This window comes from Heptranchias perlo, chromosome 1 (assembly GCF_035084215.1).
Source record: "Heptranchias perlo isolate sHepPer1 chromosome 1, sHepPer1.hap1, whole genome shotgun sequence".
Classification (NCBI taxonomy): Eukaryota; Metazoa; Chordata; class Chondrichthyes; order Hexanchiformes; family Hexanchidae; genus Heptranchias; species Heptranchias perlo.
The window spans coordinates 194,703,112-194,726,858 of NC_090325.1; the positions used below are offsets into that span (position 1 = coordinate 194,703,112).

Here is a 23,747-nt window from a genome sequence, read left to right on the forward strand (position 1 = left end):
AAAAAAAACCACAACTCCCAACGATGGTTCGAAACAAAAAAAAAGGAAAAAAAAAATCAACGGTGGACTCGGTGAAGGAATGGGGATCCAGGCAGAGTGATGGGTTTTGTCTCCAAGTGCTTTATTTTGAGCTATTACTACACAGTTCACAATAACGATGGTTAATTAACAAAAAAAAAAAAAATCCACTTTCTTGACATTGTATTTTTCAGCGAAACGTACAGTGCACACTGGACGTAACTCCAGTGAAACGCCCAAAGATCTCAGCGTTAAAACATTCAAACTAGATTTTTTTTTCTTTTATTTTTTCTTAAAATAAAAAATAATTGCGGACAGCATAGTGCTAAAGCGGATATTGGCTGCACGATAAACTCCCGTATTCCTAATTAAATGACAAATGGTTTTGTCTCCGAAAGCCAACAGTTTAATCCTGTACGCTGCACAATTAATTCCCACATACACTACTTAGTTCTGGAAACCTGTGCGGGTAGATTAAAACCTGGTTACATTTTGGCATCAGTCCATCGCTAGTTTGCTTTAAAACAGGAGGTCAAGTTGGAACACCCGGGAATGTGTAATATATTTCACAGAGCAGTTTAGGCACCTCATCCTTTACAAAAAAAAAAGTTACCAGAAATGGGATTTTCCAGTTTGAGTACAGAGGGATAAAACATTACAAACTTTAAACATTTGCAAAAAAAAAACTCAAATTATTACAGTGAAATGTGCTTATCATCATACCGTTTTATATCCCAAACCAATTGCAGGACTCAAACACCAAACTATTTGATATGAATTTCTATACAATGTGAAACTGTTGCATGGCCCCGCCTATCACTGGTGCAGTCCCCTCAGTTGAATAACCTCATCCACTGACTATTCTACAAACCTAGTCTTGCTGTGAACGATAAATCCCATCGAAAATAAACTCGTCAACTGCTGTCTCCAGGGAATTATTCCTCTTCACCTAGAAGCATAGAAAATAGGAGCAAGAGTAGGCCATTCGGCCCTTCGGGCCTGTTCCGCCATTCAAAATGATCATGGCTGATCGTCTAACTCAGTACCCTGTTCCCGCTTTTTCCCCATATCCCTTGATCCCTTTAGCATTAAGAAATATATCCATCTCCTTCTTGAATACATCTAATGACTTGGCCTCCACTGCCTTCTGTGGTAGAGAATTCCAAAGGTTCACCACCCTCTGAGTGAAGAAATTTCTCCTCATCTCGGTTCTAAATGTCCTACCCCGTATCCTGAGACTGTGACCCCTGGTTCTGGACTCTCCAGCCATCGGGAACATCCTCCCTGCATCTAGTCTGTCTAGTCCTGTTAGAATTTTATATGTTTCGATGGGATCACCTCTCATTCTTCTAAACTCTAGTGAATATAGGCCTAGTCGACCCAATCTCTCCTCATACGTCAGTCCTGCCATCCCAGGAATCAGTCTGGTAAACCTTCGTTGCACTCCCTCCATGGCAAGGACATCCTTCCTCAGATAAGGAGACCAAAACTGCACACAATACTCCAGATGTGGTCTCACCAAGGCCCTGTATAACTGCAGTAAGACATCCCTGCTCCTGTACTCAAATCCTCTTGCAATGAAGGCCAACATACCACTCGCCTTCCTAACTGCTTGCTGCACCTGAATGCTCGCTTTCAGCGAATGGTGTACAAGGACACCCAGGTCTCGTTGCACCTCCCCTTTTCCCAATCTATCACCATTCAGATAATAATCTGTCTTTCTGTTTTTACAAGCAAAGTGGATAACCTCACATTTATCCACGTTATACTGCATCTGCCATGTTCTTGCCCACTCACCCAACTTGTCTAAATCATATTGGAGCCTCTTTGCATCCTCCTCACAGCTCATATTCCACCCCAGCTTTGTGTCGTCTGCAAACTTAGAAACGCTACATCTAGTTCCCTCATCCAAATCATTGATATATATTGTGAATAGCTGGGGCCCAAGCACTGATCCCTGCGGTACCCCACTAGTCACTGCCTGCCACCCTGAAAAAGACCCATTTATTCTCATTCTCTGTTCCCTGTCTGTCAACCAATTCTCAATCCATGCCAGTATATTCCCCCGAATCCCATGTGCTTTAATTTTGCACACTAACCTCTTGTGTGGGACCTTATCAAAAGCCTTCTGAAAATCCAAGTACACCACATCCACTGGTTCCCCCCTATCTATTCTACTAGTTACATCCTCAAAAAACTCCAGTAGGTTCGTTAAGCATGATTTCCCTTTCATAAACCCATGCTGACTTTGTCCAATCCCGTTAATGCCCTCCAAGTGTTCTGCAATCACATCTTTTATAATAGACTCTAGCATTTTCCCCACTACTGATGTTAGGCTAACTGGTCTGTAATTCCCTGTTTTTTCTCTCCCTCCTTTTTTAAAATAGTGGGGTTACATTTGCCACCCTGCAATCTGTAGGAACTGTTCCAGAGTCTATAGAATGTTGGAAGATGATCACCAATGCATCCACTATTTCCAGGGCCACTTCCTTTCGTACTCTGGGATGTAGATTATCAGGCCCTGGGGATTTGTCAGCCTTTAGCCCCATTAATTTCCCTAGCACTATTTTTTTTTTTCTAATACTGTCTTACAACATCCTTAAAACTCCTCTAATTTAACTTGCTTACCTGAACTTACAACCTCCATCATCTCCATTTGTTTTGAAAAGCTTCTTTTAATGAGCTATCCCTGCCACCTGCACAGTGTGTGTTACTGGTAGAATCCCTAATGTAGCAATTCTACTGGCTGTTAATTTACACTTTATAAAACGGCAAACAATAAAAAGTGGCAAAGTTGCTCCTCTTTCGGCGACCCTCATCGTAGGGAAGTGTCCGCAATATAATCAAACCCTCCACCACCCACACACGGACCTCAGTAAAAAGGAAAAGGACTTGCATTTCTACAGCGCCTTTCGTGACCTCAGGACGTCTCAAAGCGCTTCACAGCCAATGAAGTACTTTTTTTTTGAAGTGTAGTCACTGTTGCGATGTAGGGAAATGCGGCAGCCGATTTGCGCACAGCAAGATCCCACAAATAGCAACGCGATAACGACAAGATAATCTGTTTTTTTTAAAAAAAAGGTGATGTTGGTTGAGGGATTAAAAACTGGCCCAAGACACATGGCATTTGGCAAAAAGGAAGAGGGACGAAAACGTGGAACTGAGCTTTGGGCCAGTCCTTCGAAAAATATTCAGCGGGTCTCGATCAGTCTGCGTCTCCGAAGTCCAGAGCATCACAAACCCTAACTGTTGGGTGTTTTTGTGCTTCAACTCCCAAAGCTTAAGGCCAAAAGGCCCATCACTGCATCCAAACGCTGTACTTTATGGCAGTACAGGCACTCAACACTAGGAAACCATTCCCAACACAACTCCAAGGCAAAGAAAGCAACTCTTCATCTTCCAGATTTTAAAAAAAAATCAAGGATAACAGTAAACATGTATGATAATAAGAGGATTCCACTGTACACATGTATTTCTATAATCTTATTTCTTTTAAGATTCCATAATATGTTAAATTGACCACGGCCATGCAGGGTTAAGAACAATCAAACTCAGGCTGTGTCTTCAATGCGCCCATTTCAAATCGAACAAATTGACGACTCCTTTAAAAGGGGAAGCTTTGTGCTGAAGGCGGCAAAGTGTTCAGCGTGGAATTAAACATAAACACATCCTGCGGAAATCATGTCACTCGCGGCCAGTAGGAAAAAAAAACCGAAACCAACCCATGTAAATGGTGACAAAAAGGGGACTCAAGTGAAACGTGAATTATTCAAATACTATAATAGTAATCAACTCTTTTGTAGTTGACTTTTAATTGAATATTTAAAAAAAAAAAATGCTTCACTGCAAACTGTAACCACGACTTTTAAAGGTTTTCTGTTAATAAAACTGATGCCAGGCTAGGAGGTGATCTTGACTCTCGACGCCTAGTGTTTCTGCACTAGTTTCCCAGCTGCAATGTTTAGGTTCCTAGCTTGTTTCACCAAATCATTCTCACTATTTTTTTGTGAGACATGGAAGGGGGGGGGGGGGGGGTGGAAGAGAGAGGAGAGGAGGTGAAGACATTGCAAAAACCAAAAAGAGGAGGGAAGATGAAGACAATAAAAAAGGAAAGGAATAAGAAGATAAAAAAAAAAACAGTAAAACAGCACTTTCATTAATACATCAGACGATGCAGGTCGAAATTTTCTTTCCATTGTATTAAAGCACTCGTTTCTTTAAATTATCATCAAGTCCTGTACACCTCTGGGCCCCCAGACGTTTGCACGGGCACATCTGTCAAACAGGCTGACGCGGTCACTTTCCCCACCGCCTCCAGGCGTGTCCCCGAGTGCTTTCCCCCCCCCCTCCCCCACAAGAAGTCAGAGGTATAAAGAGTGGGAGGATCAAAAGGTCCAGAACCAACAGCGAGAAGATAATAATTCTACACCTTTTACAAGAGAAGCTGGGATTGTTCTCCTTAAGTGCAGAGAAGGTTATGGGGAGATTTGAGAGAGTTGTTCAAAATCATGAAGTGCTTTGATAGAATAAAAAAAGGAGAAACCGTTTCCACCGGCAAGGGGGGGGGGGGGGTCAGTAACCAGAGGACACCGATTTAAGATAATTGGCAAAAGACGATCTGGAATTCATTGTCTGAAAGGGCGGTGGAAACAGATTCAATAATAACTTTCAAAGGAGAGTTGGATAAATACTCGAAGGGGAAAAAATTTGCAGGGCTATGGGGAAAGAGCAGGGTGGGGGGAGGGGTTAGTGGGACTAATTGGAAAACTCTTTCAAAGAGGCGGCATAGCCACAATGGGCCGAATGGCCTCCTTCTGTGCTGTATGATTTACATTTCCAGGGTTCAAACATTCTGCGCTGTAACAGCAACACCTCTGGGAATGAATGCCACAGTCCCGCAAAGTATGAACACCTGGATATTAAGTCCAGTGTTTGCTATTACTGGAGGAAAAAGAAATGGAAACCAATCAAATACTAAATTGGATTCTAGCCCACGCTTTGGAAAACTGATGTGCACATACCAGTGTGTACTACTGTAACAGGAAGTGGTGTCTTGGATTTAATTCAATGGGAAAAGTGACGGTATAGCTGTGTCCATTCATTAAGATCGAGCGGGGGGGGGCTAACAGTTATGAAGATATGAAACTTGTTCAGTGCTTCCTACAAAGGCAAATGGACAAAAATAACGTTGAGCCCCATTTCTTATTAGAGAATTCCGCGCACACCACACAAAATCACTCCTTCATGGCTAAACCTCTAGCAAAGAGAGCCAGCATCAACACAGTGGGCTGAATGGCCCCCTTCTGTACAGTTCCGTTTCAACAGAATGTTTTCAGCCTGGTTCTACCCAGTGCGTGCCAGTCCGAGATGACCCAATTCCATTCCTGCAGCGTTCGAAGTATGAAATACGTGGACTGGTTTGGACAGCTTTCAACCTACAGCTTTGGTTTGCTACCACCAGACTGTAGTGGTCAGTGTAAGAGGGGACACAGCGAGTGCACTACTGTCAGAAAAATTTGCAGGGCTACAGGGAAACGGGGTGGGGGTGGTGGGGGGGATTGGGGCTGATTGTGGATCGCTCTTCCAAAGAGCTGGCACAGGCACAATGGGCCGAATGGCCTCCTTCTGCACTATATGATTCTATGCACACAAGAAAGGGTTAAAATCTAATTCCAGTACGTGGATCCCAGGGTTGGTAAATTTCACTTTTAAGTTAGTCTGGAGACACTGCGTTCAGTTCTGGGCACCGCACCTCAGGAAGGATATATTGGCCTTGGAGGGGGTGCAGCGCAGATTCACCAGAATGATACTGGGGCTAAAAGGGTTAAATTATGAGGACAGGTTGGATAGACTAGGCTTGTATTCCCTCGAGTATAGAAGATTAAGGGGTGATCTAATTGAGGTGTTTAAGATGAATAAAGGATTTGATAGGGTAGAGAGAGGGAAACTATTTCCTCTGGTGGGGGGAGTCCAGAACAAGGGGGCATAACCTTAAAATTAGAGCCAGGCCATTCAGGGGTGATGTCAGGAAGCACTTCTTCACACAAAGGGGAGTGGGAATCTGGAACCCTCTCCCCCAAAAAGCTGTTGAGGCTGGGGGTCAATTGGAAATTTCAAAACTGAGACTGATAGATTTTTGTTGGGTAAGGGGATTAAGGGTTACGGAACCAAGGCGGGTAGATGGAGTTAAGATCCAGATCAGCCATGATCAAATTGAATGGCGGAACAGGCTCGAGGGGCTGAATGGCCTCCTCCTGTTCATAGATCACTGCATTTAAGCGCCCGACATCCTTCGCTCCCAGTGCCCCTGTGGTTCATTAGTTCATTACTTTCAGTGGGGCAGCCGGGGGAAGCTAAACTGTCAGGTTTTACCAAGCAACCGTTAGAAATAGAGGCATCGAGTACAAAAGCAACAGAAGTTATGCTAAACCTTTATAAATCACTGGTTCGGCCCCAGCTGGAGTATTGCGTCCAACACTTTAGGAAGGATGTCAAGGCCTTGGAGAGGGTGCAGAGGAGATTTACTAGAATGGTACCAGGGATGAGGGACTTCAGTAATATAGAGAGACTGGAGAAGCTGGGTTTGTTCTCCTTAGAGCAGAGAAGGTTAAGAGGAGATTTAACAGAGGTGTTCAAAATCATGTAGGTTTTTGATAGAGTAAATACGGAGAAACTATTTCCACTGGCAGGAGGGTCGGTAACCAGAGGACACAGATTTAAGGTGATTGGCAAAAGAACCAGAGGGGGAGATAAGGAGAATTTTTTTTTTTTAAAAGTGAGTTGTTACGATGTGGAACGCACTGCCTGAAAGGGCGGTGGGAGCAGAATCTCACACACAATCTCACTCCCTTGTGGTCCCGTAAAGTCTCAGGAACATGTAGATTTTTGCTGCACGCCAACAATGGATATAAAAGATCCATCAACTTAGGGGAGTGATCTCCTGGATAAGGCAGCGCCATAACACAATGAGGCACTCTCACGTAGAGCCCGCGAGAGGTACGATGGGCTTGGACAGCCCAGGCAAGGCATCTAGTAGGCAGGTCTCTGCCTGTAAGGATGACGGAGATGGAGGGGGGTGGGAAAGATAAAATATTTTTAAAAAGGGCAAGTGAACCCATCCCACACCTCCTCTTGGTGCTGGCACACTTGTTGTCTCCCTTAGTTGGGGCTGTCATGGGGGTAAAGGGCCTGAGATAAATATCTATGCACGTATAGTACATTTGTTTATTTTTTTTTAAATTGTTCCAGTCCTGGTGACTTATTCCTCTTGGGATTATTTGCAATTTCTATTATTGATGCTAGCACACTCCCGAGGTGCAAACACCACAACTCCCACACTTTGCGTCCAAAGTTCACGTTTAGTCGCAGACAAGTTAGTTGCAACACGAAACCATGCAGTTAGTGCGTCGAGACACCCGGGGTTTGCAAAAGTGTAGGGTTAAAGGCCGCTCATCAGGCGCCCACTACGAGAAAGGCACTCTCCACACATGCACCTTTTAGTTATTTACCTTTGCTCCAGTTGCTTAATGGTAGAGCTCATTTGGTCAGTCTTCTCCTCCAAACGGGCAATGATTTCATTCTTCTGTCTGATCACATTATCGGAGCCCTGTGGCATTTAAAAAGAAACCACTGTTTGCAAAGGAAGAAACAAGCCCAGGATTTCCCTTAGCACATTAAATCGGCTTGTTGTTGGAACGAGTCTGTTAGTTACAGCGAGATCTACAGCTGATAATTCAGTCAGTTTTTTTTTTAAGGCTGCATATAATGACACCACTATTCCCGGCTAGAATGGCAATAATTGGGTAAGTCCCCTGTCAATCACGCCCGGAGACCACACTACCATTGGCGGCCGTGCCTTCAGCTGCCTCGGCCCTAAGCTCTGGAATTCCCTCCACCTCTAAGTGGCTGGGATTGATTTTACACACATAATTTGTATTATGTAACTATCCTCAACTCACTGCATTTTGCTGGAGAAATAATCCTGCTTTTATCGGGAGAAGCTGCTGTAGTTTCAGTCACGAGTTCTGTTTGCTGTAGTTCATAGACACTCTGTTTAAGTAAACTCTGTAGACCGTTTGCTGTTTAAATAGACTTTGTTTACTGTGAGTCCTGCCCTAAGTCCCGCCCCGCCTCCAACTCATTGGCTGACACAGTGGTGACACTCCGCTTTTTGTTTGCACTGAAAAAATTCAGGATGATTCAAGAATCTTGAATTAAACACCGTAAATAACTGCAAAGTGGGAATCTGGAGCTTAAAAGATCAACTTCTTATTGAATTAAGTGACTCCGAATTAGGACTAGACTGTAATGCTTCATCTAAAAGGAAATGTTTCACTAATCAAAATCAAGTTGGGGGGTGGTGGCAAAAAAAATATGAAAAGATGCTTCTTGTACTCCCCCAGCACACCTTTCAGCAGGGATCGAAGTATTACAGATATATCTGTGGAGATGTAAATTTTGATACACAACAGATGGGGAGAAACCGTTTCCACCGGTGGGAGAGTCAGTAACCAGAGGACACAGGTTTAAGGCAATTGGCAAAAAAGTCAGAGGGGAGGGGAGAAGTTTTTTTTTTAAAAACACAGCGAGTTGTGATGATCTGGAACGCGCTGCCTGAAAGGGCGGTGGAAGCAGATTCAATAACAACTTTCAAAAGGGAATCGGATAAATACTTGCAGGGCGGAGTGGGAGTAATTGGATAGCTTTTTCAAAGAGCCGGCACAGGCACGATGGGCCGAATGGCCTCCTTCTTTGCTGTATCATTCTATGATTCTATGTCCACCCAGCCATCCCAACCAAATCAAATGGAAAATTATAAAAGCACCCAAAAAAATCCCAAATGTCATTATAATATCTGCTCTACATTTTTGATTATGAAAACATGATTAACATCAGCTTAATGACTGTATAATAATTGCACCCTTTTGAAGTGTACATCGCAGTATCTCAATTCTTCTGCAAAATTTCTTTTTGGCCATCCAGGGTGTCCAAAGCAAGCGCAGAAACCCATCACTATGTTTGAAAGTCTCCAACCCAAGGTACTGAGATTCCAGACACACGACATTTATTTACACAATGCCTTTCACGACCTCAGGACGTCCCAAAGCGCTTTACAGCCAGTGACGTGCTGTTGTAATGTAGGAAACGCGGCAGCCAATTCACGCAAAGCAAGATCCCACAAACAGCAATAAGACAATGGCCAGATCATCTGTCTCTGGTGATGCTGGTTGAGCGATAAAAATTGGCCAGGACACCGGGGAGAACTCCCCTGCTCTTTTTGGTTTTAACACCTTACCTGAAAGGCGGCCCCTGCCGTCAGGGCGGCGCTCCCTCAGGGCCGCCCCGACAGGGCGGAGCTCCCTCAGGGCCTCCCCCCACCCCACCCCGACAGGGCGGAGCTCTCTCAGGGCCGTCCCCCACCCTCACCCCGACAAGGCGGCACTGCCTTGGTGCTGCACTGGGAGCGTCAGCCTGGATTTTGTGCTCAAGTCTCTGGAGTGGGACTTGAACCCACGACCTTCTGACTCGGAGGCGAGAGAGCCTCCCGCTGATGCCTAGTTGTTACGTGCCTGACAGACTCAATAGTTTCCTTTCATTGCACGGTTTCCTAGGATACCGCTAGACAAAGCGTCTCACTTCTTTTCTTACCTGAACCTTCTGGGAGAGATCATGGTTGAGGGTCTGGACATCATCCAGTTGCTGTCTAAATGTCACCAAGACATCTTGCTTGTCGCAGATGTCTTTCTCCAGCATTTTCATGGCCAGCTCCATCTCCTGTTTCATACCAATCTGCACCTCCAGCTCTTTCTCAACATCCTAAACCACACAGACACACAAAAACGTTAAATTCTTCCGCTAAAGTGACCGTCCCCCCAAATCAGATACCAATGGCTGGTCTGGAGCAGGTATCTAAACCCGCAATGGAATCATACAGCACAGGAGGCGGCCATTCGGCCCATCGTGCCTGTGCCGGCTCTTTGAAAGAGCTATCCAGTTAGTCCCACTCCCCCTGCTCTTACCCCATAGCCCTGCAATGTTTTCCTCCTTCAAGTGTTTATCCAACTCCCTTTTGAAAATTATTATTGAATCTGTTTCCACCGCCCTTTCAGGCAGCGCATTCCAGATCATCACAACTCACTGCGTAGAAGAAATTCTCCTCCTCTCCCCCTCTGGTTCTTTTGCCAATCACCTTAAATCTGTGTCCTCTGGTTACTGACCCTCCTGCCAGTGGAAACAGTTTCTCTTTATTTACTCTATCAAAACCCCTTTGTAATCAAATCCTTTCAAAATCAAATTGCTTATCAGCACGTTTCACTACACCAAGAAATTGCTGATTAACCATTTTGTGAAAATTACATTCTAAAAAAAAAAATCAAACTGTCAGCCTGAAAATTACAGGCAGGAAAGGATCGAGCGAGGGGTTAAAATCCTAAAAACCGCGTTCCTGCCTCCAACCTACCGTGTTATCAGCCGCTGGAATATTAATGGATACGAGACAGCAAACAGTCTATTTACTCAGCAAACAGAGGCTATTTAACCAGAGTCTTTATGAGCTACAGCAAACGGAACTCATGACCAAAACTACAGTAAAGTCTCCCGAAAAAAGCAGGATTATTTCAGCAGCAAAATTGCAGAGAGTGGAGGATAGTTACATAAGACAAGTTTACGTGCGTAAATTCAATCCCAGTCGCTTACAGCCATGATTGACAGGGGGAATTACCCAATTATCCCCATTCTGGCCTGGGAACAGTGGTGTCACTGTATGCAGCCCAGGATTATAAAGTTATCTCCATTTGGTATGGGGGTAAACACCAAAACCACCACAGGTAATTACACAAAAAGTACAAAACAGAAACAGGCCGTTCGACCCAACCAGTCCACATTGGTCAATATCCTCCATGAGCAAGAACCCCGATCTCAGACGCCTGCCCTGTTCACATATCCCTTTATTCCCCCTTTCCTTCAACCGCCCCTCTAACCCATTCTTAAATGCTGACATGGTCTCTGCTTCAATCACTAACTCTCTCAGCCTCACTATTCTGTGTAAAAAAAAAGTTTCTACTGCCCTCTGTCCTAAATCTTTTACATTTGATCTTATACCAGCGTCCTCTCGTTGGTAATCAGCGCACCTTAAGAGAATTTTTGGGTTTACATTTTACTTTTAAAAAAATATATATTTTTCTACATAATAGAATGATACCCGGACTTCAAGGGTTAAGTTACGAGGAGAGATTACACAAATTGGGGTTGTATTCTCTGGAGTTTCGAAGGTTAAGGGGTGATCTGATCGAAGTTTATAAGATATTAAGGGGAACAGATAGGGTGGATAGAGAGAAACTATTTCCGCTGGTTGGGGATTCTGGGAGTAGGGGGCACAGTCTAAAAATTAGACCCAGACCTTTCAGGAGTGAGATTAGAAAACATTTCTACACACAAAGGGTGGTAGAAGTTTGGAACTCTCTTCCGCAAACGGCAATTGATACTAGCTCAATTGCTGAAATTTAAATCTGAGAGAGATAGCTTTCTGGCAACCAAAGGTATTAAGGGATATTGGCCAAAGGCAGGTATATGGAGTTACATCACAGATCAGCCATGATCTTATCAAATGGTGGAGCAGGCAAGAGGGGCTGAATGGCCTACTCCTATTCCTATGTTCCTAATATTCCCACCATTTTGGAATCAAGTTATCTTTAATCAAACTCCTCCATTGAAAACCAAGCCATTGTTTTAGCCAGTCAGACAACTAAACATTAGTTTCATTTTGGATCTTTCTCATTTATTGGACGAAGGGGTGACTTGAATGAGGTTTTTAGGATTTTGAAAGGAATTGATAGGGTAGATAGAGAGAAACATTTTCCGCTGGTGAGGGAGTCCAGGACAAGGGGACGTAACCTTAAAATCAGAGCCAGGCCATTCAGGGGAGAAGTTAGGAAACACTTCTTCACACAAAGGGTGACAGAAGTGTGGAACTCTCTCCTGCAAAAAGCAGTAGATGTTAGCTCAATTAATAATTTTAAATTGGAGATTGATAGATTTTTGTGAGTCAAGGATATTAAGGGATATGGAGCTAGGATACAGGTCAGCCTTAAGAAATAGGAGCAGGAGTAGGCCATACGGCCCGAGTCTGCTCCACCATTCAATCAGATCATGGCTGATTTTTTTTAAAATTTGTTCATGGGATGTGGGCGTCGCTGGCAAGGCCGGCATTTATTGCCCATCCCTAATTGCCCCCGAGAAGGTGGTGGTGAGCCGCCTTCTTGAACCGATGTAGTCCGTGTGGTGACGGTTCTCCCACAGTGCTGTCAAGGAAGGGAGTTCCAGGATTTTGACCCAGCGACGATGAAGGAACGGCGATATATTTCCAAATCGGGATGGTGTGTGACTTGGAGGGGAACGTGCAGGTGGTGTTGTTCCCATGCGCCTGCTGCTCTTGTCCTTCTAGGTGGTAGAGGTCACGGGTTTGGGAGGTGCTGTCGAAGCCTTGGCGAGTTGTTGCAGTGCATCCTGTGGATGGTACACACTGCAGCCACAGTGCGCCGGTGGTGAAGGGAGTGAATGTTTAGGGTGGTGGATGGGGTGCCAATCAAGCGGGCTGCTTTGTCCTGGATGGTGTCGAGCTTCTCGAGCGTTGCTGGAGCTGCACTCATCCAGGCAAGTGGAGAGTATTCCATCACACTCCTGACTTGTGCCTTGTAGATGGTGGAAAGGCTTTGGGGAGTCAGGTGAGTCACTCACCACAGAATACCCAGCCTCTGACCTGCTCTTGTAGCCACAGTATTTATATGGCTGGTCCAGTTAAGTTTCTGGTCAATGGTGACCCGGCGATGGTAATGCCGTTGCATGTCAAGGGGAGGTGTTGGAGATGGTCATTGCCTGGCGCGAATGTTACCTGCCACTTATGAGCCCAAGCCTGGATGTTGTCCAGGTCTTGCTGCATGCGGGCTCGGACTGCTTCATTATTTGAGGGGTTGCGAATGGAACTGAACAGTGAGCAATCATCAGCGAACATCCCAGTTCTAACCTTATGATGGAGGGAAGGTCATTGATGAAGCAGCTGAAGATGGTTGGGCCAAGGACACTGCCCTGAGGAACTCCTGCAGCAATGTCCTGGGGCTGAGATGATTGGCCTCCAACAACCACTACCGTCTTCCTTTGTGCTAGGTACGACTCCAGCCACTGCAGAGTTTTCCCCGATTCCCATTGACTTCAATTTTACTAGGGCTCCTTGGTGCCACACTCAGTCAAATGCTGCCTTGATGTCAAGGGCAGCCACTCTCACCTCACCTCTGGAATTCAACTCTTTTGTCCATGTTTGGACCAAGGCTGCAATGAGGACTGGCTTATCCTGAGACTATGCTCCCTAGTTCTAGACTCTCCAGCCAGGGGAAGCAGCCTCTCAATATCTACCCCATCAAGCCCTCTCAGAGCCACGATCTCATTGAATGGCGGAGGCTAGAGGGTCTAAAAGGCCTGCTCCTGTTCCTGTTCCTATGAAGCAGACACTAAAATGCAACGAGTCAGCCTGCATGCGAACTCAGCACTAGCAGATAAGAACCAGCAGTGAAACTCATCCCATGACTGATTTAGCCTCGTGCCTTTCCCGAGATCACACTCAGGAGACCTACCAGCCTTAGTTGAGTTTCCTCCTTGAGCTGTTTCCAAGTCTCGCTGTGCACATCATCTACCCCCTGACGGGATTGTCTGTGTGCAGGTCCCTCAGCATTCCCGTCCTGCTTCGACACCTAGAAAGAAAAACAAATTTTACGTCAAGACATCTGAAATTCAGCAATTTCGCCTGCGGGCAAAGGATGAAAGTGCCATTTCTTCAGAAATTGAAACTTAAATACAGACAAATAAGTCCTTGTGGGGAAACATGGATATGGACTTCTTGCTCCAGCACTAGAGCTGGACCACATGAGGAGCAGATAATTGTAAGAACTGGGCCATCAGTGTGGTCCCACCTCACATGGGACAGTTACTGCCAGCACAACTCTTGCTCATTTAAGCGCCCTGGGACGTTTTACTACATTAAAGGCACGATATAAATGCAAGTTGTTGTTAGAAATTAATTTCCTTGCGTCTTAAAAAGATCTCAGTATCTCCAAACGCGAGACTGATACGAATGATAACTTTCACAGATGAGGCAGAGGTCCCCTCTCCCTTATACCTACTTCCATCTTTTTCCGAGTCGATTCCAAGTAGTAAGCGTTTTCTTGTTTTATTCTCTCTGTCTCTTCCTGCAGGGTGATGATCCTGTTGTTAGCTACTGCAAGCTGTGGAGGAGAAGGGGTGTTAGAAACTTTTATAAAGGAAACACCGCCACAAATTTGGAACAACAGACAAGTTCTACAAAATTTGAAATGAAAGCTGGAAATGAAGACCCTTCCCCTTTAAAGGAGGGAGCGAGCCTTTGGCTCAGGGGCAGCTTTCCCGCCTCTGAGTTCGAGCCCTGTTCTGGACAGTGCCGGTGACTGGAGACTAGAACACGGTCTCTAAAATACTGGGTTGATATCCAGCGGGGGACTTGCCGCCCGGACTGAGTGACCACTGGCTCAGGGAGAGCATTCCTGCCAAGTCAGGCGGTGAAAGGTGCGATCCCCGCTCTAGACAGGCCCAACGAGCGGGTTGACGCGGGGTGGGGGAAACTTGGGTCCTCGTCGCTGGCGAGGCCGGCATTTATTGCCCATCCCTAATTGCCCTGGAGAAGGTGGTGGTGAGCCGCCTTCTTGAACCGCTGCAGTCCGTGTGGTGAAGGTTCTCCCACAGTGCTGTTAGGAAGGGAGTTCCAGGATTTTGACCCAGCGACGATGAAGGAACTGCGATATATTTCCAAGTCAGGATGGTGTGTGACTTGGAGGGGAACGTGCAGGTGATGTTGTTCCCAAGCGCCTGCTGCCCTTGTCCTTCTAGGTGGTAGAGGTCGTGGGTTTGGGAGGTGCATCCTGTGGATGGTACACACTGCAGCCACGGTGCGCCGGTGGTGAAGGGAGTGAATGTTTAGGGTGGTGGATGGGGTGCCAATCAAGCGGGCTGCTTTGTCCTGGATGGTGTCGAGCTTCTTGAGTGTTGTTGGAGCTGCACTCATCCAGGCAAGTGGAGAGTATTCCATCACACTCCTAACTTGTGCCTTGTAGATGGTGGAAAGGCTTTGGGGAGTCAGGAGGTGAGTCACTCGCCGCAGAATACCCAGCCTCTGACCTGCTCTTGTAGCCACAGTATTTATGTGGCTGGTCCAGTTAAGTTTCTGGTCAAAGAGTTTAAGGGCATGAAATCTAAGACAAGGAGGGGGCAGAACAATCATTAAATCTGTTCAGTCGATCAGATTACATCGGAAAACACAGCAGCAAAACCCAGCCACCATCAAAAAAAAAGTAATAAATACTTGTTTTAAACTTGTTTCCATTAGACAAGGAGGATTGCGAATATTCCAACTTCTCCCCAAGACAACACAAAGATCAAATTCAACCGCAGATCGGAGTCAGGCTCCTGTGATCTCCCTTTCTACCCGGCGAGGCTCCGTCTGTATCTCGCACCGCTAAAGACTCTGGGTTCTGACACCATGTCAAAGTAACGGCAGCATCTGCTCGACGCGTTCAATCGGCGACACATATTACAGAAATCTACCTTGTCTGGTGAAAAGAAACCAAAGGCAAGGCAGCGCTGTCTATTTATTCAAATTCTCTCTCAAACGCCCATTTTTAGAATTCTTTGCAAAGCGGATCATGGACTGAGAAATGAGGCGGGACCTTGTACTAACTTTCACTCACCTCCTCAGTAAGCTTTGTATTTGATTTTTCCAAAGCATCCACTTTTGCTTGTAGATTATTTACAGTAGCACTGCAAGCAAATATATATAATAAGCACATATTTTACACACATAGAATTGTACAACACTGAAACAGGCCATTCCACTCAACTTATCCATGCCGGTGTTTATGCTCCACACGAGCCTCCTCCCTCCCTACTTCATCTCACCCTATCAGCATATCCTTCTATTCCTTTCTCCCTCATGTGTTTATCTAGTTTCCCCTTAAATGCATCTATGCTATTCGCCTCAACTACTCCTTGTGTTAGTGAGTTCCACATTCTCACCATTCTCTGGGTAAAGAAGTTTCTCCTGAATTCCCTATTGGATTTATTAGTGACTATCTTATATTTATGACCTCTAGTTTTGGTCTCCCCCACAAACAGAAACATCTTCTCTACATCTACCCTATCGAACATTTTCATAATCTTAAAGACCTCTATTAGGTCACCCCTCAGCCTTCTCTTTTCTAGGAAAAGAGCCCCAAGCCTGTTCAATATTTCCTGATAGGTTATAACCTCTCAGTTCTGTTATCATTCTTGTAAAATTTTTTTTGCACCTTCTCCAGTGCCTCCATATCCTTTTTACAATATGGAGACCAGAACTGTGCACAGTTAGAAACGTTAGCAGCTCTGGTGATCTGTTCAGTTTACTTTAAGAAAAATATTTTTTATAGGCAGAGGTCTGTGCGGTGAAGAGGGATTGGAGAAGGTTCTACACCTCGCTCTGCGGGACAGCTAATCTTGCACATTTAACACTTCGTACCTTAGGTGTCTGTTGAGTTCTTCTACGTAGTTTTTTTGGTCCAAAATGGCAGTAATTTGTCCATCTCTAAAAAGAAAAGAAGACGATTCCCGTTTTTAGCAGGGACATAAAGTAACAGTTAAACGGGAACACTGATGTGCAGCAAGTAGGCCTAGTTTTTTTCCCCCTCCATCATGAAAAAGCAGATTATCTGGTCATTATCACGCTGCTGTTTGTGGGAGCTTGCTGTGCGCAAATTGGCTGCCGCATTTCCTACATTACAACAGTGACTACACTTCAAAAAGTAATTAACAGGCTGTGAAGCACTTTGGGACGTCCTGAGGTTGTGAAAGGTGCTATACAAATGCAAGTTATAGAATTTTACAGCACAAACAGGGCATTCGGCCCGACTGGTCTGTGCTGGTGTTTATGCTCCTCACAAGCCTCCTCCCACCCCTCTTCATCTCACCCTATCAGCATATCCTTCTATTCCTTTCTCCCTCATGTGTTTATCCAGCTTCCCCTTAAATGTATCTATGCTATTCGCCTCAACTACTCCTTGTGGTGGCAAGTTTCACATTCTGACCACTCTTTGGGTGAAGAAGTTTCTCCTGAATTCCCTACTGGATTTATTAGTGACTATCTTATATTTGTGGCTCCTAGTTCAGTCTTTCCCGATAGGTATATCCTCTCAGTTCTGGCATCATCCTTGTGAATCTTTTTTTGCACCTTCTCCAATGCCTCTATATCCTTCTTGTAAAATGGAAACCAGAGCTGTGCACTGTACTCCAAGTGCGGTCTAACCAAGTTTCTATGCATCAGTGAGATTTAGCACAAAGCATCGTGACACAGGGATACTCACCCCTCGGAGCTTTTACTGCTGTGACCTCCATCTTTCAAATACAGCGAGAAATCAATCACACCGACCTACAAGACATACAGAACTTTCATTAGGATGGTGTTACATCACTTACAAAATAACACGGCAGGACGTGACAGGCGATGCGTCAACTAATGAGTAACATTAACTGGCACCAGAACTGCTATTAATGCACCATGTCAGCTGAAAGCCATGTCTCTATTTATGATACAAAAGTCTGCTGGCATTTCTAAACCGGCTTTAAAATTATAGAGGTCTTGAAAATTACGATGGGGTTTGATAGGGTAGACGTAGAAAAGATGCTGCCATTTGTTTGGGGGGGGGGTAGGAGGACTCCAAAACTGGGGGCCATTTACATAAGATAGTCACTAATAAATCCAATAGGGAATTCAGGAGAAACTTCTTTACCCAGAGAGTGGTGAGAATGTGGAACTCACTACCACAAGGAGTAGTTGAGGTGAATAATATAGATACATTTAAGGGGAAGCTCGATAAACACATGAGGGAGAAAGGAATAGAAGGACATGCTGATAGGGTGAGATGAAGCTCGTGTGGAGTTTCGTGAGAAACCTCTTTGGTTGATATTTAATTCTACTCATGATTGAAAACATTTTAAACCAACGCTGTTGTAATAGAAAACATAATGAAAACACCGGCATAGACCTGGTGGGCCGAATGCCGTGTTTCTGTGCTGTACGTTCTATGTAATATATTTATCTAGGTGCTCATTCACAAATTTTATGAAGCCATTGTATAGCTAAGGATATTCACATATCTATTTTGAGGTAATTGCACATTCAGGATATATATTCATACGCACTAGGCGAAGAGGAGATTTGATAGAAGTGTTCAAAATCATGAACGGTTTTGTGTTTTAAAAAAAAAATCCAGAAATGTGACACCCTGTCTGCATGGTTCCAATGGGAAGAACATGTGAACTCACCCAAGCTTCTAGGCGTGACTATACTTACACTGGGAGCTTTTATTAAAAAAAATAATTGTTTCATGTGATGCGGGCGTCGCTAGCAAGGCCAGCATTTATTACCCATCCATGACTTATGTGGGTCAATGGGGCTGAGGCAGCTTCTTTGGTTGATATTTAATTCTACTCAGGATTGAAAACATTTTAAACCAATGCTGTTGTAACAGAAAACAATGAAAATTGGCATTCAACTTGCCATCATCCTGTAAGATCTTACATTATATATTTGAAGACATATTGGGTATAATATGGGAGAATAAACACTTCTTCACGCAAAAGGGTGGTAGAAGTGTGGAAACTCTCTCCCACAGAAAACAGTAGAAGCTCAATTAATAATTTTAATTTCCGAGATCGACAGATTTTTGAGAGTCGGGGTATTAAGGGATATGGAGCCAAGGCGGGCGGATGGAGTTAGGATGCAGATCAGCCGTGATTTCATCGAATGGCGGAACAGGCTCGAGGGGCCGAATGGCCCACTCCTTTTCCCTACGGTCCTACCTGAGTATCTAGATCCTCTCCCTTCATACAAAGATTAACATCAATGACGTTGAGTCCAACCAGGAGGCCCGCAATGACTGCGCCTTCCTCTTCCATCATCAAAGCGTTCGGCTCATAGAATTCACTGGTGAGCGAGAAAAAACAGATCAACATCAGCACGACCTCCTGATATACTGTGACGCAAGTCAATCATTTTGCCCAGATATACGCGGAGATGCCTCATGAAAGCTTGTTTTTTGGGATCCCCGTACTATTTCACCCAGTTACCACCGAGTTGACGACACCAAGTTAGGTGGGCACAGTAAATAGTGTAGATGGGAGCAGGGTGTTGCAAAGGGACATGGAAAGATTAAATGAGTGGGCAGATGGGAGTTCAACGTGGGGAGGTGTGAGGTCATCTACTTTGGACCTACGAAAGATAGATCAGAGTATTTTTTCTAAATGGCGAGAAGCTCGGAACGGTGAAGGAGCAGAGAGATTTATGGGGTCCAGGCACATGAATCACTAAAAGCTAGTGGACGGGTTCAAAAAATAATTAAAAAGGATAATTATTAATTATTGGCCTTTATCTCAAGGGGGCTGGAATACAAAAGGGTGGAAGTTATGTTCCAGCTGTACAGAGCTCTGGTCAGACCCCATCTGGAGAGACTGCGTTCAGTTCTGGGCACCGCACCTCAGGAAGGATATATCGTCCTTGGAGGGGGTGCAGCGCAGATTCACCAGAATGATACCGGGGCTGAAAGGGTTAAATTATGAGGACAGGTTGCACAGATGAGGCTTGTATTCCCTCGAGTATAGAAGATGATTAAGGGGTGATCTAATTGAGGTGTTTATGATGATTAAAGGAGTTGATAGGGTAGATAGAGAGAAATTATTTCCTCTGGTGGGGGGAGTCTAGAACAAGGGGGCATAAACTTAAAATTAGAGTTAGTCCATTCAAGGGTGATGTCAGGAAGCACTTCTTCACACAAAGGGGAGTGGAAATCTGGAACTCTCTCCCCCAAAAAGCTGTTGAGGCTGGGGGGTCAATTGAAAATTTCAAAACTGAGATTGATAGATTTTTGTTGGGTGAGGGTATTGAGGGTTACGGAACCAAGGCGGGTAGATGGAGTTAAGATACAGATCAGCCATGATCTAAATGAATGGGGGAACAGGCTCGAGGGGCTCCTCCTGTTCCTATGTACCACACTTCCAGATTTAAGAACATGATGCGTTATGGTAGAGGTGGGTAATTCTGCAGCCACGTCCACCTCAGGACAGATGAGTAGCCATTAACGATCCAAAAAAGCGCAAGTTGGTGGAGTAACAAGGGTTGGAATGAAATCAGGGAGGTTCGAGGAATAACCAACAATTTCTGAACGTGGACGCAAAAGCATTGGGAAAGATTCCTCCTCAACTAATCCAACAATTCCCACTTGGAAACACTGGCTGGTACAGTCAATATTGTGATTAATATGCATTCATCACAAAATACACCAGCCAATACAAACAAACCATCACCGTATTAGAAATAAGTTGATAAAGGAAGTTAACATATTGGGAGGCCAGATTTTTAAAAGGTAAGTGCAAGTCCCAGAATTCTTAATTGAAGTTCAGCAGCAATACAATATTCCATTACTAAGAAAAGTTAACCACGTCACAGAGTGAAGCATTTCGAAGACGACCCAGTTAACAAGTGGCAGGTTCCTTTTCCCAGGAGAAGCAGTTAAAGACAAGAAGGATAGTGACACCCCCATCAAAAGCAAAATACTGCGGATGCTGGAAATCTGAAATAAAAACAGAAAATGCTGGAAATACTCCAAGTGAGGCAGCATCTGTGGAGAAAGAAACAGAGTTAACGTTACAGGTCGGTGACTTATCATCAGGACTGGGTCTCCACAGATGCTGCCTGACTCGCTGAGTATTTCCAGCATTTTCTGTTTTCATTATTAATGACACACTCCCCCTCCAAAAAAACAGGGTTAGCGATGAGGAGAATGAGCAGAGGGTGAATGCAGTCCTGTAGACCACCCTCTCTGGGGGGTTGGAAACACATATTAAATCCCCAAGTTTTGTTCACCATATTCTTCCTGTAAATCAACACGTATAGGAGGTGACTAAAATACAAAACTGGTTAAGGATGAGTTGTTAAAAAAATTTTAAAAATCAGGATCCACTTACCTGATGTACACAGTTTCAACTATAAATCTCTCAACGTAAGGAGGAAATATTTTTAAAAACGCTAACCTGAGGAGATCCTTTCGATTAATCAAGGCTTTCATATAATCTGACAGCTTCTTCTGCATCAGGGCCAGACGAAGCCATGCCCTCCCTCTCCCAACCGGTGTCCTGTAAACGTTCAAAAGGTCAACGTTGTAGCGATTAGTGCGACTAAAAATCTGCGAAGCGCCTCGGGGAGGGTGGGGGGTTTATTACGTTAAAAGGCGCTATATAAATGCAAGTTGTTGTAGGGGCAGTTACGGTTATGCATGTTGTGTACCCGAGCGTATAATGCAATTTGACACCTGGAGGTAACATCTGACTTCAAATACTCACTTAAGACCAGGGAGATCCTTAACACTGACTGTAATTTCACCCGCTTCAGGACACAGTTTCTCCACCAACTCTAACGCACCCCAAAAGGACTTGTTCTGTCCGAGGAATGTTTTCTTCACTGGTTTAAAAAAAATACTAAAACATTAGAGCAACATCAGGAAATTTTTTTTAAAAATCACATCAGTTCAGCTGAAGTCACGTACACCGATTGACAATTTAACCAGGACAAACTTCAAAAGCATTCGAGTGAATCAGTCATAACTGAGGATATGGATCCTTCCTAAAGTGCAGTGCCCACAATTGAACACAATACTCCAGATGAGGTTTAACCAGTGATTAATAAAGGTTTACCATAACTTCCTTGCTTTTGTACTCTACGCCTCTATTTATATCAGCATTCTCACCTTGTCCTGCCACTTCAAAGATTTGTGTATGTGAACCCCCAGGTGTCTCTGTTCCTGCACCCCCTTTTAACATTGTACCATTTAGTTTATATTGCCTCTCCTCATTCTTCCTTCCAAAATGCATCGCTTCACACTTCTAAATGCAACTCTCTAAAGGTGCTTACACATTAAAAGGAACGCAGCCAATGTAAAACGTCTGTGTCTCCCGCGTCAGGTGAGCTCCAGAGTACAAACAACTCAACATTCAGGGACTCAGAAAAATCTGGGTCTATGAATGTAGCACTGGGAGCAGGTTTCAGTCAACACAGAGTCAAAAAGTCACTCTCTGCGTTTACACTATTAAGCATTTATTTCACAATAATAATCTATATTACACAACAAAACCCAGCATGACCAGCACCTGACTGAAATGCAAGGGGGAGGGAAGGAGGCAAGACCTAGGCAGGAGTGTCATGTGGTCCAAGAGGGTTTGGGGAGAGGGATGTGGGTGCATTGGGGAGGGGGCAGAGATCGGCAGTGTTACTGGGTCTCGCAGCCTTAGGGGAGAGGAGCGCCCAGGAGAATGGGATCCTAAACACTCCTGATCTCTTTATGTAACATCAAGCATCACCTCCACGACACATTCCCAACCAACAGCCCCCTCTCCACACCTGTCTGCAATTCCCTCCCACCACTTCCCCCATTGGAAAACCTATCCTTTTTCTTAAAAAGATTACTTCTGATGTATTTTTTTTGTCTTATATTCGTTACGTGTCATTGAACTTAAGAGATGACCCTCGCATAAAATTACCCGTGAAGGCAGGGGAGATGGGAACCCAGTGCGGAACTCACCTTTAAGACCATGCTTGAGACAGTGTTCCATCACCACAAAGAACTGTTGGAGGGGCGCGTAGTCAGAGTCCAAAGACCTTCCCAAGTTCAAGGCAGACTCAATTAGACCCTTTATGCTCAGTTTTGCCATATTCATTAAATTGAGCCGTTCTATCGCAATGGGGTCCTTGGGATCTGAAAAAAAAATTCAAAAATTGCAAAAAGTTTACACCTTGAGCACAAGGCAAAAGATACCAAGTAATTCGCAAGATATTTTTATACTTAAAAACACAAAAATGCTGAAGAAAATTGAACATTAACATCAATTCTAACAACATAACATGATTATTAACCATGATGTAGAGATGCCGGTGATGGACTGGGGTGGACAAATGTAAGGAACCTTACAACACCAGGTTATAGTCCAACAGATTATTAACAGTTGCCAACTCTGGCTGGACGTATTCATCACATGATCTCCCACCTCCAAACACCCCCGTGCCCCCCCCAACCCAACCATTGGTCGGCCGATACGTCTATCATCACGGAGCACCGCCTTCCCACGGCCAATTGGAAAGCGAACAGACTATTATCTGATTGACTGACAGTCAAGAATTATCCAATCAGCCTCCCCCCCCCATCCCATCTCCGATACTGAAAGTATTCAAAGAAAATAGAAAAAAAAACAACTTTTTTTTTTAATAAAATGCCCCTATAATTTTTCTCCCTGGGTCCTGGAGATTAATCTTCAATTCCTGGAGACTCCAGGGCAATCCTGGAGGGTTGGCAACCCTCCAATCCCAGGACTGGGTGGATTTTTGTTACTATGACGTCAGGTGATCTGATAAACTAGCAGCAGACGTCTAAAAAGTAAAGTGGGCACAGTTACACTCTAGGGCGACTCCCCTCCGCATGGGTTTAAACGATGCAAGAGTGGGAATAGTCTGGATGTTGGGCAGTTCCTCTTTTCCCGGAGAGTAGTGAGCCTCTGGAATACGTTGCCAGCTGCTGTGGTGGGAGCCGACTCTCAGTATGGCTTCCGAGAGGGAGCTGGACTGGTTCCCGACTGGG

The 23,747-nt window shown here is 44.6% G+C and overlaps 1 protein-coding gene across 9 annotated transcripts in view; it reads right to left on the minus strand.

Annotated features, from left to right (window-relative positions):
• rufy3 (RUN and FYVE domain containing 3) overlaps positions 1-23,747 on the minus strand; it is a 59,524-nt gene that overhangs the window by 8,749 nt on the left and 27,028 nt on the right. For 6 of the 9 annotated variants that reach the window (XM_067994531.1, XM_067994530.1, XM_067994527.1 and 3 more), the window contains 11 exons: positions 22,698-22,871; positions 21,463-21,580; positions 21,154-21,255; positions 18,928-19,051; positions 17,430-17,494; positions 16,589-16,654; positions 15,786-15,855; positions 14,190-14,291; positions 13,644-13,760; positions 9,667-9,834; positions 7,527-7,624 (listed from right to left, as the gene is read on the minus strand). In XM_067994531.1, the coding sequence (XP_067850632.1) occupies positions 7,527-7,624; positions 9,667-9,834; positions 13,644-13,760; positions 14,190-14,291; positions 15,786-15,855; positions 16,589-16,654; positions 17,430-17,494; positions 18,928-19,051; positions 21,154-21,255; positions 21,463-21,580; positions 22,698-22,871 (1,204 nt within the window). Of the gene's footprint in view, positions 1-97; positions 4,015-7,526; positions 7,625-9,666; positions 9,835-13,643; positions 13,761-14,189; positions 14,292-15,785; positions 15,856-16,588; positions 16,655-17,429; positions 17,495-18,927; positions 19,052-21,153; positions 21,256-21,462; positions 21,581-22,697; positions 22,872-23,565; positions 23,606-23,747 lie in introns of those variants that run through there. The other 3 variants (XM_067994534.1, XM_067994535.1, XM_067994532.1) reach the window with 2 other exon arrangements.